The sequence below is a fragment of the Acinonyx jubatus genome, chromosome A1 (assembly GCF_027475565.1).
Source record: "Acinonyx jubatus isolate Ajub_Pintada_27869175 chromosome A1, VMU_Ajub_asm_v1.0, whole genome shotgun sequence".
NCBI classification, from domain to species: Eukaryota; Metazoa; Chordata; class Mammalia; order Carnivora; family Felidae; genus Acinonyx; species Acinonyx jubatus.
The window spans coordinates 48,951,242-48,968,870 of NC_069380.1; the positions used below are offsets into that span (position 1 = coordinate 48,951,242).

At 36.0% G+C, this 17,629-nt stretch overlaps 1 protein-coding gene across 11 annotated transcripts in view; it reads right to left on the bottom strand.

Moving 5' to 3' along the window:
• The window catches only part of TBC1D4 (TBC1 domain family member 4), a 184,074-nt gene that overhangs the window by 20,362 nt on the left and 146,083 nt on the right, over positions 1-17,629 (bottom strand). For 4 of the 11 annotated variants that reach the window (XM_053216615.1, XM_053216638.1, XM_053216637.1 and 1 more), the window contains exons 9-13: positions 16,952-17,026; positions 15,406-15,632; positions 13,711-13,875; positions 3,097-3,263; positions 922-1,134 (exon numbers count right to left, since the gene is read on the bottom strand). In XM_053216615.1, the coding sequence (XP_053072590.1) occupies positions 922-1,134; positions 3,097-3,263; positions 13,711-13,875; positions 15,406-15,632; positions 16,952-17,026 (847 nt within the window). The other 7 variants (XM_053216621.1, XM_027065016.2, XM_027065019.2 and 4 more) reach the window with 7 other exon arrangements.

A 17,629-nucleotide genomic window follows, 5' to 3' on the forward strand; every position in this document is an offset into this window, starting at 1 on the left:
ATGAGCATAGAAATGTGAATACCTGTTCTTAAAAAAGCATTTTGGAAGACAACACGATAAAAGCAAGCCAGAGAAAAACCTAAATTGTACATTTTCCTATAATCTTGTAAATCAAAGGACCCACTTAAGCTAAATCGTTCATTTTACACATGTGAAAAACAAGGCCCTTTTAGGTTAAGTGCACTGCCAAACATAGTAACATTAATACATTTTTTGAGTTTTGGTCCCGTCTGCACATCTCCTTATGTGTGGTTCATAAGGAGGTAAATAACATCATTCTTTCGAAGTCTGGGAAACACATTCTAAAACACTTATTCATAAACTAAGCAATAAAGCACCAGTAATACCACAGAAGCTATTGTAAATTATCCAATTATAAATTTAATGATTTGAATATGATTTTTTAAGTAGAAAGTATATAAAGCAATAACAAAAATTAGGAACTTTGATTTGATAACAGGTAATTAGATAGTTGAACTGGGTACAATACAAATAGAATTTATTTGAAATAGGCACATTTCCCTTATTATAAATGCAATTAGCCTAAAAGGTGAAAATCAATTTCAAAAAGAATTTTTGAAATATTTTTCATGTTTAAGTGTTTTTTAAGTAATGCACAATAATATTAGACTTTCAGTCACATCAAATACATGGATGCCACACTATGTACATTTTCTGTTACCCAAATACACTCTAAAGGTGTCTGATGTTTTAGCTATTAAACAAAAATGCAAATATTTTAAGCTGCACATTCCCATGTCATTGCAACCTCAGAAAATAAAATGAAACAATTATAATCAGTAAAATCCTAGTCAAAGTGCATTTATACTCCTTGACTGAGTGTGGGGAAGACGGGGGTGGTTTTAACCTAAAGCTTTCAATTATAGTATCATATCATTTAGCCCTGATTGAATGGCTAACCTTCAAGTTTCTGGTTTTCTTTCTCCATTCGAAGCAACAAGATTTGTTGATGTATTGCTTTTCTCCACAAACTCCTCAGTTCTTCTGACTTCTTTCTTTCTTCAGCCTTCTCCGGGTCATCATCTTCACCAGACATGAATATAACCAGGGGTTCCTCCTCCATGGTTGGAGCAAGAGGGGACAGTGGCAGCAGCTCGTTCCTGTCCAGTCCATCTGCAGAGAAGAAAACAGTGAGAGGCATTCCTAAGCAGTAACCCAGACTACGGAAGCTTTCTCTAGAATTGATGTTCTCTCATCCTATCTTCCACCTTTAAAGCTTTTCACAAGGCCACTTTCCCAGTAACTGCATTTCTGGAACTAACAGCTTAAGTAAATTCACTAAACTAAATTCCCCTCCCAGATTTCCCTCTCGAGTTGAAACGAAAGCACATGTAATTTCTCTACTTCTTCTTTCTGCACACAATGACCTATAAGATAGGTGCTCTAAGATGAACTGGCAATCCCCAGAGCCCAACACTTCTGCAATTTATCTTTGTACATTCTCTGATTGTGCAAAACAAAAAGGTTACGTGAATAGATAATAGTGATCTCCTAAGGTCTCCATCTACCATCAGACACAGTCAAGAGAAGAGCAGCTGAACAACGTGGGGCCTGTCTGGGCTCAGCACCTCTGCTCGCTCCTGCAACATTCTCTTACCCAATTCCTGGAGCTCGCTCTCTCCCTCTGTTCCAGGCCATTCTTTGCACCTTTGCCAATTAGTTTCCTATTAACAAACATGACTATGTCTCTTAAAATATTTCAACAGTTGCTTATGCCCCAAAGCACAAAGTCCAAACTACTGCAAACAGCATATGGACAGCTTCAGACTCCTGCCTCGTATAAACTTCCCAACCTGTGTTTCCATCTCCCATCCTCTGCTCCTGTCATGCTGAATTTCTCCCCTAACCTGCAAAGTTCTCTCCGATGATGTCAGAGTTTTGCTAGTTTCACTTCCTGAAACATGCTTCTCCCAGCAATGAGTTTAAATGTAAATATCCAACATTCCTGTGAAGCTTTCTCTGGCCACCCTAGGCAGAGTTAATTTTTTCTCTAGTAATGTCAGTTTCTTATTTCTTTTTCTTTACTAACTGACCTCTGCCCTTACCCTTATTATTTATTTCCTTAATAAAGAATTTTTAAAAATTTTACTCAAGAGCTCCTTTTCTAACTTCTTGAATTAAATACTTAGGTATATTTGAGTTTTGTCTTTCCTGATTTTAAAAATGCCCTTTAAATACAACTCAATGTTGATGTGTAGGGCTCTGAACATATTTTCTTCCTTCTAGTTTCTAGTAGTTTTCAGTTTCCAAACACATGAAACATTTTAGTTGTCTTCTAATTCTTGATTCCTTTTTTTTTTTTTGCACTGTAATCAGAGATTATGTGATTGTTTCCTTAAAATAATGCCTTTGTGGCCAAGTACACAATTTTTTGGAATGTTCCATGTGCACTAAAAATGAATGAACTTTGCCTATGGGGGAGCAAGGTTCTGTATAAATATTAGATCAAGCTTGTTAAATTATATTTCTCAAATATTAACTATATATACCCTCCTTGTATTTAATTTTTAGAGAAAAATATGTTAAAATCTCCCATGAGAGCTACTGATGTATTTTTTCCCAACATTCTGTGAACTTCTATTTTCTAACTTTCAAGGCTATATAATTACGCATGTTGGCATAATTGATCATCATTTTTGTATCTCTGTTTATTGTTATAATTTACTTTGCCCCTTTGGATGTCTTTGCTTTAATTTCTAACAGGTCTCATATCTTTTGGTTGATATTTGTCTACTGTCTCTGTATCCATTTCTTAATCATTCAACATTTTGATGTCACTTTGTTTTATGAGTGACCCTTGTAAAGGAGTAGGTTACTTTTCTAATAATAAAAAAAAAATGTATGCTTTTCTAGCAGTATCTTAGTGCCCAGTTTGGGGAGTTCACTCATTCACTCATCAAGCATTTACTGAATGTCTACTATGTTCTAACGATAGCTGAGAAGTTCACCACCATGTCATATATGGAAACAGAAGTTATTTCTCCACTGAAATCACTCAAATCTCTTTGTACCCAAAGCACTGCATTCCATTCCCTAGTTTATGATACCGGTAAGGAGTAATTCTTTAGTGTGTACCACACAGACCCTGCTGCATTGCTGAGGGAGATTTGTTCATGGGAGAAGCAACCCTGAGGAAAATGCGCTGCCTCCAGGAGATTCGACGAGGGGTGACGGGAGTTCCTCCAGTGTTTAGGGACTCATTGCTGCAAGTAGACGAGGTCCTTTTTCTCCCCTCTCCATCACTGTGGAAAGCAAATAAATAAGTAACTTGTAAGGAGAAATGCATAGCACGGTTCTTCACAACCACACGGTAGCACAAGCCATTCACAAGTCCTGCCATGGGCAAGCACAAGCCTCAGGCAACAAAGAGCGATGCATCACTAGGCACACTGGTCATCCAGGCCACAGCAGCCTGGGGAAAATGCAATCCAAGCCCCAGGCATGAGGAGCTCACCTGTTTCTACTCATTCCATAGTAGCCAACCATTTCAAGTCCTAACCCGAGGAAAAGATGAATGTATACAGAGGCACAGAGGCTGCTTAAGTAAGGAACTCGTGCTTTACTAAAAAATTAAAAAGTGCATTCTAAACAATGTAAATGTTCTGTAAGAGGCTCAAAAAGAGCTTTCCTTATACTCTTACAGAATAGACTGATAAAGATAGCTTCTTATTGCCTGTGACTGTTGAGATCTGTCTACAAGTTGCTAGCCACCAATATGTGGATCATGGCAGAAAGTAACCCGAATAAAGGAGGAATGCTTAACCTTGGGATTATTATTAGGTAATATATTAAGAAAAGAACTGTGATCAATAAGACTGGCTAGGTTAAGATAAAAAATATTCAACATCTCTCTATAGGAGGATTTCACAGAGATTGTAATATACTGGTATGCACTATGACTTTCCGAAGAGTGAAGTAATGTATAGATATGCCCTAATCTATTTCAGTCATTTGACCCCATAATCACCTTCCCCAATTTTGGAGGCAGGGAGGGGGCTTTGAGCATGTGACAGCTTTATACATTAGTGCTTTGTGAAACGAACATGTGGAAATGTGGGTCTGCTCTAAAACTTTCATTTCCTAGGAAAGAACATTCTAAGTCATGCTAGGCCTATCTGCAATAAAAGGTCATCCTGACTCAAACTCACTTCTGAGACGAATCACTTTAGCAGCTGGAATGCCATGCAATAATTGCTACAGTTAGTGGTGGTAACAGTACATTTCAAAGTCTCTGGGCTTTCCAGAAAAAATGATGAAGGTAACAGTATTTATGGCTAGTGACACCAACAAGTGAAGATCCAGGACTTTTAATGGAGTCCAAAAGAGTCAATGCTGAAGTCAGAAAGGAAATGTAGCTAGAAAATCCACCACCTGCCTCAGTGGTACTGAGGCCACCAAGAAGAGAGCAATTCAGCACCTGCTTATCATATTTTTATTTATGTACCCATGGTCATCAGGTAATTCCGTTATCTCTAATCTTGACCTATCTTCCTGGAATGATTACTTCTAGATTAGCTAAACTAAGGTTAAGAAAAAGACATGCCTTCAGCTGTTGCACAGTTGGCAGTGTGATAGATTAGGATACTTCAGAAAGCAACAACACAGATATCTCAATACAGTCAAACCCCCTTTGTTAGATAAAATTACAACCCTAATATGTGTCCATGGTTCAAAACTCCTTGTAAAACTGAATAAATATGTTCACCTTTACTTCCGCTTTGGAAAGTATTAACTCAAGTATTTCCCTTTTAGAAACTGTGATTCAAATGTTCTGCAAATAATAGTTATATCCTGATAAACACTCTTGAAGTACTCTGTATCTTCACTTTGGTAACACTATCTCACGAGCAGTTATTTGCTAAATGCCCAGTTAATGGACGTCTTTCTAGCTTCTGGTATAATAACTGGCAAATAATAGCAAACATTAACTCAGAAGGTTAAATGAAATGGACAAAAAAATCATATGGGCTAGGCTAACATGTCAGGAATAACTAAAAGAACACCTTTTTAAAACCTATGTTGGTAGCATGACTTTTACGTCCTTTTTGGCAAAAAGCTCTAACAGGTCTGTTTCCCGAAAGTACAGACTGGGCTGTTGATGGCACTGGTAGGTACTGACAACAGCAGCAGTGTTAGTAAACAGCGTAAGGCATTGTTTTTCCGAGTAAGTGCTGTTCCTGTCCTGCACAAAGGCGTCAAAATTTATAATTTAAGCCTAGAAAACTAAGTGAAAGACTTCTGTAAAGTATCTATTTCAATGCCTCATGGGGTAAGTGATCAATAATTCCTCTTGACTATTTAGCAGCTCTGACAAACAAAACTACAATAAACTAACCCGAAGGATTCTGAAACTTTTATATTTTGATGGTGGAATTAAACTATCTTTTAAAAATCAGACTTGGGGCACACAGGTGGCTCAGTCAGTTAGGCATCCAACTTCAACTCAGGTCATGAACTCACAGTCCGTGGGTTCAAGCCCTGCGGTGGGCTGACAGTACAGAGCCTGCTTCGGATTCTGTGTCTCCCTCTCTCTCTGCCCCTCCCCTGCTCATGCTCTGTCTCTGTCCCTCTCTCTCAAAAATAAATAAACATTAACATTTTTTTTTAAATCAAGTTCCAATTCGCCGTCAATGACATGTTGAATGTCTAGATAGTACTAAAAATAAAACTTAAAGTACTCCTAACAATTTCATTATTGTGTCTAAAATATGTGCTTTTGGGGGATTATAAAACAGGTCCATAAAGTACCTTCACATTAGCCTGCTACATATTTGAAAGTTTCATAACATCTAAAATTTTATATCCTATAATCTAAATAAATTGCCAAGTGACACATTTTCTTCCTATGTCTGGAATTGAATGGTCAGAATTGATAAGCCAAAAATTAGCAGTCAGAATATAAGATAATAATATACTGAAAAGCACTTACATAACAGACCACTGACCCCTTTATCTTGGTACTAAAAAAGGACATCCTTAAAAAGCTGGTTGGTGGCTGAGATAAGGAAAAGGCTGCCCTGCTTCATTTCATTCCAGAAGCCATGTACCCAGAAATCTGAGTCCAGATAAGGGCTCCAGCAGTCAGTGCATATATGCAACTTCCCACAGCTTGCCCTTTGATTTACCTACCATTGGTCAGCAATCTGACATTCCTACGGTGGTAACTGCATTGTCCTAATATTTAGCATTTTACAAGTAGGAACTCATTTTATCCTCACAGCAACCTTATGGGGTAGGTGTTATTTCTATTTCCACTTTCAGTGAGAAGACTTTCTCTGGGTTGAAAAAGTCTAAGCAACTTGCCCACAGTTCCACAGATAATAAATGGAGAAGCCAGAATTCAAATCCAGGTGGTCCAGGATCCCAACAAAGGCACTACACTTCATCATGCCAATGTAAATCCTCTCCTCCTTAGTTCAGACAAAGCACTACTGGACCATAAAACTAAACCTGTCAGTATCCCCAGTGCCATGTGTATTTCTGGTGGAAAAAAAAAAAGTCAGTCTCTAACTGGCTTTAAGTCTTATGGTCAGTATTCCTCTTTCCATTTTTTAATGGCACAAAGTCATTTATTTCAGCAGAGAAATAACTTCAAAGTACTAAGTGTTCACTTATGTACATGTCTCACTTCTTCTTTGCTTTTGAAAGAACTCCATTCCAAAATGCAACTATTTCTTTAAATGGAAGGATCAAAAACAAAACACATTAATATGGTGGACTATACATATATTGTATTATCTTTACATTTTTTTAAATGATAAAACAAATCAGAACCATTTCCTTATTTTTCCATGGTCTTTTCCCTCCTTCTTTTGCATTTTGGAATGTCAACATGTATATTATAAAATTGCTTCCAAAGTGACATATTCAGAAAAAGTATTTTGTGCCAGAATTACCTCTATTGAAAATTTATGAAATTAAAAAACGAATAACTAGGAAGGAAATACAATGTGGTGAATTCCCAATTATTTTTATATTGGTGTATTCTATATATATTTCCTATTACCAGTCACCAGTTAACTAAGAACCACAATCCAAAAGGCACAAATGAGAGCTTTATAAGAAGAGAAAATATTCTATCATATTCTGTAGGCTGGGAGGCACTTCCAAGTCCTTCTGGACACAGCATCAAATCCAAAGCTATGGATATGATATGAATGCTCCCACAAAGCTCCAAGATAACTTTTTAATACATCTTTGGCCAAGCAGTTAGAACCTTTACCACCCTGACTTTTTAAATTAACATTATACTTCTTGTGTTAACACAGAATTTTTAATGGATACCTGTCTGCTTTAGTAACAATTAATTTGCTGGATATTGTAAAAAATGGAGGTGTTTTAGTGATCACTCATAGGGACTCAATGTTAAGGTTGCAGTCATGTTTTATTCCACCTCCCCCCACCCCCACCACCAGGCAGCATAGATACATTGTTCACAAAGCTAATATGTGGAATTTAAGAAACAACAAAAGTGAATACAGGGTAAGGGGCAGGGCGGGGTGGGGGGGGCGAGGGGGGGAGAGGAGAGAGGGAAACAAACCACAGGAGACTCTTCTATAGAGAACAAATTGAGGGTTGATGGAGGGAGGTAGTTGGGTGATGAGTATTAAGGAGGGCACTTGTGATGAGCACTGGGTGTTGTATATAAATGCTGAATCACTGAATTATACTCCTGAAACCAATATTGCAGTGTATGTTAACAAAATAAAACTAAAAAACAAAAACAAAAAAAACCCAAAAGGTGTTTTTCTGCTTAGCATCAAACTGCCCCTCATCCTCCAGCCCCTGGGCACCCATCTAAAACGAGTAGCATCATAAAGGCCAAATAAATGACTAATACTGATTAAAGCTATATCTAAATCACAATGTTTTACAATTCAAGATAGAAACAAGACTTGATCAATGTGATATAGCACCTAATTCACAGAAATCTGAAAAAGTGTTCTCTTTGTAAATGCCTCAGGAAAGACTCGTGGAACAACATAGTGATGAAACTTAAGCTTTTCCCACAGGATCCAAAGTATAATTTACACATAACTGCATCAGGTACACTAATAGTTTATGTAAGTCCTGACTTTCAACTAGGTACGATCCTATCATTCTTTGGAAAATCTTTACTAATTAAATAAAACTGATATTGAACTATTCTAGTGGAGAGCAATATATAGCATGTGAGCTATGAGTCGGAGATAGATTAATCAGTGGAACAATGTGTAAAAGAAAAAGAAAGAATGAGAGAAACAAGGAGTTTTATTTCCTAAGCTCTACTTTGAATATACATTTTTAAAAGATTAAGTTCTTTACACTGGAATTTAAAGTATCTCTGGGTGGCTAGCTTATTTGCTTACTCACATCCCTAAAACCTAAGATTAAGGAAATAATACTAAACAAGATATAAAACATCCCTAGGGCTCAATCTAACCATATGTAAAATAAGGAAAGTCCAGGCCAAATGATCTCTAAGGTAATAAACAGACCTGTTTTTATGCCTGTAGAACCTAGAAAGACACACAGTAAAACTAACACTTCCATTAGGGTTTTAAAAGTAGGTAAGAGTCTTACACCCAACCATTAAAAAGTGTCAATCAATTACAAGTCTCAAACAAAAAGTCATTTTTTATCTTATCAGTGTGTCCAAAATGATTTCCTTTTTCCTCCTTTCTCTTCTCCTTTTTTTTCATTCTAGTCCAGTCTTTAACACTGTGTCTTCACTGTAGCTAGAAAGAAATCCAAATGTTAGTGGCTCCAAACAGAAAGATGGGCATGTCTGTTTTTCACGGGATTCCTGATACAAACTAAGTATAGAACCTAAAACAAAGCCAAGAATAATTATTTCCAGTTAAGTTGTACAGCAATAATTTTGGATGTTTACCACAAAAAGCATGCAAGTTGAGAGGAAGAGGTATCACTACAGATGTGGTCAGACTTCCATAATAAGGAAGTAGGTGTTTTCCTGTGTCCAGACCAGTGGGAGGTTTGACAGGCCTCAGCAGTGTCTCAAAGTAACCAACTTATCAAGAATTAAGGTGAATAGAAACAGATTAACAATCCTTTTTGGGTGAAAACTAGATTAAATTTTATGACCTTGTTTCTTTTAGGATGCTCATTTCTGCATCTTCTTGGAATAAACTCCTTATATGTACATACATACCTCCAAATGAGCAAATTCATGTCTATTAATTCAAAATTAAAATCAGGCTTTGCTTGAAGGCCACGGCACAGTACTAAGGAATTGTCAGCACGGAATAGAGTAGAAACAGGATTTCTGTTTGCAATCAACATTTTATATGATTATTTGTGATCTTTGATTACACCAGGCATCACATTTTCCCTACGACAGAACCCCATAGCACCAGAATGTTGGCATGCATTCAGGAGACAGCCAAAACTGTTTTTTAACTGACAGTGATATTCAGGTGGAAGAATTTATGAATTTTTATAAGAACATATTTAGACCTCTAATCACCTTGATTCTGAAGCAGTGTCCTGTCTAGTCCAACAGGAAAAGAAGGAATGACATTAGCATACAGAGAGAGATATATAACCAAAATCAGGATTTTAGAATAAAAAGGCATTTCCATTAGTCATCAATAAAGCATAAAGTTACTTCAATAATGAATTGTGAATGATAATACTATTTTTATCAGTGAACACAAGAGAACTATGTGGAACCAAAATTGTACTACAAAGTACTTCAGCAAAAATCTTATTTTCTCACTGAAAAGTCTTATAAGTGAATAGAAGTAATGACTATCATTTTACTTTTGACCAATTAACTTCAATATAAATGTTTTCTTGGTTAAAGGCTTAAATGCTGAGAAAAAATTATAAGGAGTGACAAAGATGCCTATTGATAGAAAGGATGTATCATATTTGATAAATATTATATAAATGTACTATATCATCACAGTTATGGTTCAGCTACTAAACAATGAAATGACATTAAATTTTTAAAAATTAATTCAAGGCAAAACAAAACATATGCTTATTCCCTTTATCATTTCAAGGCTGTGCAGATAAACCTACTAATCAATAAACCATATTAAAAATATCTTGATTCCTTTTTCTCAGCCTACTTAAAAACAGTAACCTGACATGTTTTTAATAATTCAGAATAGAGGTCCTAGAGAAGGATGCCTAATCTGAGTTTCAAATTTTCAATTTAATAGGCTTTTTAAGAAGTAGTATATATTAGCCTATATGCTAACATACTCTGTACCTTATTTGACTGTGCATATTTAGAGATTCACTCTATACAACTAATAAGATGCGAGGTACTCAAGTGAAAAGAAAATTGTAATTCATAGTATTCTGAACCTCATTCCTCTCAATATTCTGAATAGTTCCAGATATTACGGTAATTGTGTGTGCTTCATGTTCTCTCTGAAAGGTGTGATGAGAAATGTAGATTCAGAAATCACTGAATTAAAACCATGCTCTTGAATATCCTCATTCTTGGGAAATACATATTAAAGTATGCAGAGTATTAATGTATGAATGGAAGTAACCTATTTACAAATGACTTAGAATAAAGAAATATATACTCATATATGCATGTGTGTGTACACATATACGTATAATATGCGAATAAACAGAAGGAATGATAAAGAAAATGTGGAAATTTTAAAAAATTGATGAATCTGGATAAAAGGTTTTCAGGAGTTCTCCATATTATTTTTCCAAATTTTCTTTAACTCTGAAATTATTTCAAAATACAAATTGAAAAAAAAACCCTGTCCCAGATTGTAACTAGTAATTTATGTCTAAGTGACTTACTAGTTGAAATAAACCTATTAATAGTGAATTTTGTCCAACAATTTTACTACTGTGTACATAGTCCTCAGTAATGGACAGATATGCTAATATCCAGGACAACTAATAATATCCAGGACAGCACTCTTTTAATGACCCAAAACTAGAAACAACCCACATATTAAGTGGACTACTACACAGCAATAAAAAATAAATGAACTGAACTACACATAAAATGGGGATGAATCTCATAAAGTAATGTGCAATGAAAGAAGCCAGAGTAAAAGAACGTATGCTGTACCATTCCATTTATATAGAGTTCAAAACCAGGCAAATATGAACAATGGTATGAGTGATCAGGGGGAAGGGAAGTGATTGGGTGGGAAGAGGAGAAGAACCGTGAGAGTACTGATAGCATTCCATTTATTGAGAGGTGGTGACATGGGAGCATTCACTCCGTGACAATCCACTGAGCTGTATGCTCAGGGCTGGGGTACTTGCCTTTTTTTTTTTTTTAAGTTTATTTATTTTGAGAGAGCGAAAGAGAAAGAGAGATAAAGAGAGAGTGCACACACGAGTCGGGGAGGGGCGGAGAGAGAGAATGCCAAGCAGGCTCTGAGCTGACACAGAACAAAGCCTGACTTGGGGCTCAAACTCACTAATTGTGAGATCATGACCTGAGCTGAAATCAGGAGTCAGACACTTAACTGACTGGGCCACCCAGGCAGCCCTGATTGTTATACTTTTCTGTAAAAATAAAAATTTTAAGTCTCTTTTTGGCCTGCTGGGTCTATGCTGGTCAAATTACCAAAAAACAAACAAACAAAAAAAAACTGTACAGAAAGTACAGAAAAGTGTACAAGAAAGTGCTCTCTGATTTTTTCGCTATTCTTAGAGCCAAGAAAATATTACAAAGTACAGAAAACGGGATTATTTTTAATGATCCTACAAATTTAAAAGTTCTCCATATGTTTAAATATATCACTTCAAGTAAGATAGCTACAAAAAGTGAAAATTTTCAATGCAAAACTAAATACACTTACCCTCTGACTTTAATATCCTTCTTTAGAATGAGATACAGGGGACTAGGAAGCTTTGAGCAAGAATAATGCACACACTTAAGCAAAACTACTGAAGACAGATATGTAACACACTACAATATAAATAATCTAAAAAAAAAAAAAGCCACTGTTTTGGCGTTCTGCATTCTGTTCACAGCTAACCTTTGACCTTCTCAATGATTTTTCCTAATTGTCACTTTTGGGCAGGGTTCTGTTTCCAGAAGAAAACTAGGATTGCCCAGATGCTCACTTTAACTAACATAACAATAAGAAACTGCCAGTATGTTTCATTCAAAGTGCTGTACTCTTATTAATAGGTAGTACTATAGACATAAGGCAAACTGATATTTTTATATGTGTACATTCTTGGTTCTCTCAATTCATGGCATATTCCATATATACTACACTGTTTTTTGTAGCTAATTTCTTTTCAATCTTCTCCCATAAGGTTGTCCCTGAAAAATCCCTTATTTACTTTTTTATATTTATTTTTTAAGTAATCTCTACTTAAAGTGGGGCTCAAACTCCCAACCCCAAGATTTAAGAGTTGAATGCTCTACCAAGTGAGTCAGCCAAGTGCCCCCTCGAAAAGCCCTTTAAAATCAGTTCTTCATTCATTTTCTTCACTAGAAACTCAATGTATGAACATGACTTTGTACTAATTCAGAGGAAGTTCAGATTCAAAATTTTTTAAATCCAGTATTAATTATCTTTCTTAGAGTGAAGATAATTGGCACACATAGACAAAAGATACTCAGAGATCATTCAAAAATTAGTCTAATTTAACCAGTTGCTGAAGGTTACCTAGTTAAATGCTAACTTTTGGGATTTCCTTAGTCTAAAAGAAATGGGGCCAAAAAGAAAATCTTAGTGACACACAGGCTGGTTACAACGGGTATTCCTCTCCTTGACTGCAAGAATCATCAAATATCAAATGACTAGGAACAACCCAAGTCTATCAGCAAGACAGTGGATAAACTGTAGTGTATTAAATGGAATACTATACAGCAAAAAAAAAGAATGAGTCAAGCAAGCTACACCGAAGACTGGAATGAATATCACAAACTTCTAAGCCAGCAACAATCCCTTTAGAAGAATCCCCAAGCTAACGCAACACTTTTCAAAGGCTATCGATATCCCACTAATAATTTGAATAATCAGTAAGATGTCATAATTTTAAATTTTTTAAAAAGGCAATTCCCCAAAAATCACTACATCTAATTTTGTGTACTTAAAAGCACAAAGATTTTAAAAGCTATACATTTTCAATACTGAGAACAAAACAAAATCAGATAACTAACTACAAGACTCAAGAAATCCTTCATGCTATCTGAAAGAGTTGACATCAACATGATCCTGTACCCATTATGTATTTTACACTGAGTTTTAGAGAAGTAAATCTATGTCATAGAAAAATCAAAGAAATGCCTAGGAAATATTCTATATACTTAAAAACTAAAGATATATTTATCTATCACGTTAGTACAGTTGGCTTATGGATTCCGTATCATATGTCCAAAGAGGCTAAGAAGAAAAAGCACAATCGGAGGAGATTTGCTTAGTATGTATTAGCACCAGGTCTTGTTGCAAACAGTACAAAGCTTAGACTCTGGAGCGTACAGCAAAGAAATACACAGTACAAAAAGATATAATTCAAAAAGATGATCGTGTTATTAAAGGCTTTGAAACACTGGTTTTAAAAGTTTTCTTGATAAAATTTATTGGAATTGAAGCCACTATATTAGAAATGGATTAGAACAAGCACAACATATGGATGCATAAATGTCACTCCAAAATTAATGAGCCACTTTTTAGTAACATATCAGCATATCACTGCAGAAAATTTTGCTTTGCAAACAGAGGACACTGATCTCACCTGATTTCATTTTCATACTGTGGGGACAGTCTACCTGAATTCTGGTAAAAGCTTTTCAGGAAAGAGGGGGCAGTGAAGGAAGGGGCAGAGAAGGAAGTGTGAAGACTTGGAAGACTGGAGGAAGAATTACTCTCCTTGGGCATGCGCCGAACTGATGGAAGAATGCTGAGTACAGAAAACACAGCAAATCTGTCTTAATTTATATTTTGGCAAAATCTTCATTCACTATGAAAAAGCATATAAACAGGTTCTTGCTATTAATTCAATCTTGCCTTTCAAAGCTCAGGGCTGGATCTTCTATGGAAAAAAGGAAACATGCAGTTGTCTGTTGAGATGACCATGACCTTGCTCACTCCTCACAAACTGAATTCCTCACCTGTACAGCATGTCCGACCATACGTGTTTGTCTCTACAACATTCTTAACAGTTTTAGGACAAACAGAGTTTATTTTTATGTGCAAAAGATACTTCAAGGGAAAAAAAAGTAGGAAAGCAGAAATAATTACAGGAAACAAGTTCCTGTAAATGATTATCAGTAGTTCAAAGACTTAACTATTTTAAGTCTAAAATAATCTTTTAAATTCTTGATAATTTTTCCCGGAAAAAAGAGACTTCGTGCCTTGTGTAAATATAAATGAAGCAGTCATTTTTTAAAAAATCTTGATATACACATGAATTGTAAATCTTTTTTAGGAAAGAAAATCTGAGAAAAATTAACTCTATTACTCTACTTTATTTTCATATATCCTAAATATCTACCTTATTTTTAAGTATCAAATCAGTCAAAAAACAACACTGAAGATAAAACAGTATCCTTAAACTTAATGCTGATAACTCTGATAACAACTAATATAAAAATTCCTTTTACTTAGAGTTCTGGGTTGTTGTTTTGTTTTTCCCCAACTGGGATCACTATCAGACTCTGTTTCCTATATCAGACTCACAGGCAAACTAGAGAAACAAAATTAATTCTAGGATTTAAATTCTGACATGTGCTACACAGGAAGATGTGAAAGCACTCTACAATTCTGAGTTTACCTCCTTTATTATATATTACCAAATGCCAAACAGTTTTGTTGAATTATTTTTTAAATACCATATAAGATAATTTCTAATGGACACTCCTATCAATTATTATATATGTATTCTTCTTTACAGATATCACTTTATTCTAGATAAAATTTTTAATAACTTTCATTTTTGGCTTTAATTTATTATAAAGTGTAGCCAAATTTTATGTCATGTAGGAAGATAGCTTAGGTGATTTTTTTAACCCTTGTATTTTATTATAGGCTAACAGGAAGTTCTACTTCTATGTACATTATTTTCAAATTTGCTGATTATGTTTCAGTAGAGTGGTCCTCAAGAAAACACTGAGTAAAATGTGTTGTCACCAAGTTTTTCAGACAAAATAAGTGTGTAATATCTTGTATTCTCCATTTTTCTGGGAAAAAAAAAACAAAAACAAAAAACTGTTTCTGTCCAAAATGCTTTAACTCTTCTCTTGGAGTGTACCTTAAATCCTGCCTTGTTTCTTTTAGTAACTGAAGTTTTTTACAATTCAATTTATTTTTCTGGTCTTTCTAAAAGCGAACTGTTGGCAGCATGAAGTCACAACAAATCTTAACTGCACAGTGACCGTAACAGGTGACAGGAGAATTTCATTTCACTTTCCAGAAAGAGTGTTGGACTCACCTGCACTGTTCACTGGAGCTCTGCCTCAGAAGAGGGGAGCGAACACCGTGAGCTCTCCCATCCTGTAAATTCAGCTTTCTCTTTGTGCTCGAAGGTGGGTGGCTGAACGTGTGTGCCCGTCTTCGAAACTGTGGGGAGTCAGAATCCTCTTCAGGGAATGTCTGCCAAGCTGAGGACAGTGGGGAGGCTGGTGGTGTCCCTGGTGGAGAGTCTCCCGGGGAATAGTCCTGCAAAGCAAACAGAAGTGAGGTCTTTCTTTCCTACATGGATCATGGCAGACCTGCTTCAACACACAGCTCAAAAGTGACAGGGAGCCTCTTCTTCCTCCTGAGTCATGACAAAACTTTTTTTTTTTTTCACTCAATCCATGCTGAAGGCTAATCAGTATCACCACAACCCATTTCTTCAGATAAGCAGCTGTAACACAGCATCCGTCAAGATAGGCAGAAAGAGAAAGGAATGATAAGAAAAAGTATTCTTTCTCCTAACACTTTGTGGTAAAATGCTATAGCTGCTGTACTTTTCTCATTGTTGCCAGAAAGATGAAAAGGGATCATGACCAAAAAAGGGTGGAGTCTGGATTTACATATCTACTGATTTCCGTGACATATCGCCTGCATGCTTCCTGTACTGTCAAAACAATATCGTGATGCCTGAGTATCCAAGTTTCATAGCAAAGCCTTCAGGAAAATAAAATAAAGCCTGTTCAGTATCTTCATTCACTGTGGATATTTCTATCCAATGACAAGTTCCCTGAGGTAAAATTTTTTTAAAAACATGAAAAACAGGAAATGAATGAAAAGTGAGCTATGCCGGAATGCCTCTCCTATTGCATGGGTGGACATCATAAATCTTTCAATTTAGACAGGTATGCTGTTTATACTTTCCAAAACAGGCACCACTGTAGAAATGTTTAGCTTGATAAACATGGGTTAGGGTTAAGACATTCATAGTGAAACCAAATCCCCACTTCTATCAACACAAAGTTCAGTAAAAATATTTTAATATTTTCCATTTAAAATAGGTTGCATATACCTCGGGTGACATATTGCCTGATACCTACTGAGAACTATCTAGGAGATAACAAGGAACCTAATGTTACAGTTTAAAAAAAAAAATGGGGGGAGCAGTAACATGACAGAACAAAAGATAAAAAGATCACCATACAAGTGCAATAATTAGATGACTTATTTTTCTGTGGCTTTGGCTCAAAAGTTGCTCAAATACTGTGTTCCCAAGCGTACCATCTCCAAAACAGCAAAGAGCCTGACAGAGCACCATTAGCCTGGAATAGGTGTTCTGTGCTAACATGAGAAAGCTGCAGTGGAAGAGAGCAATATAATAATATCCATAACCTTCTTACTTTAAATAACAGTATTTTTCACTTATTTTAACATTAATCTAATATTTTAAATTTAATTGTAACAATAACATTTGTTAAAGTCACAAACGACTCATCACAAAACAACTAAGCAATACTGCCATATCAGCGCTGGTTTTTGCCAAGTTGCAATCAGCAGTAAAAACAGGAGCTCAGACGAGATACCTTCTCTGAAGCAAGACTGTTGGACCGTTCAAAGCTATCCATACTTCCAAGCCGGCCTCTCATTCTGTTAGCTCCCTGAGTGAAGAGAATAAAATTCAGTTGTTCATGCAGTTTGAATTTTTACTTTAAAAACCATAAAAGGCGGTTGCTTCTTTATACTAGCATTAAACTGATCCTTTTGTGTTTCGCTCAGATTCATTGGCAGTATTAACAGCCTTGCCTGCACAGTAAACAGAACTTATACACAACCTATTTGCACTGCTTCTAAATCAGTCATTGGATAACTAGATACTCTGATCAAGGTTTTTAAAGTTACTCTGGTTACAAGGTTAAACATTCTTCATCCATAAGATCAGGAAAACCCCATAAGATCAGAGACAGCCCCATTCACTTTATGTCTCATACAGATAAACATAACCGTGGAAGGCAGAACACAACAAACCACAACAGTTATAAAGAAAAAGGTTAAAAAAAAAAAAAAAAAAGGGGAGGGGTGGTGTTGCGCCTAGGTGGCTCAATCGGTTAAACATCTGACTTCTACTCAGGTCATGATCCCATGGTTTGTGAGTTCAAGCCCCACATCGGGCTCTCTGCTGTCAGCATGGAGCCTGCTTCACATCCTCTTGTCTCCCTCTCTTTCTGCCCCTCCCCCCTCCCTAGCTCTCTCTTTCAAAAATA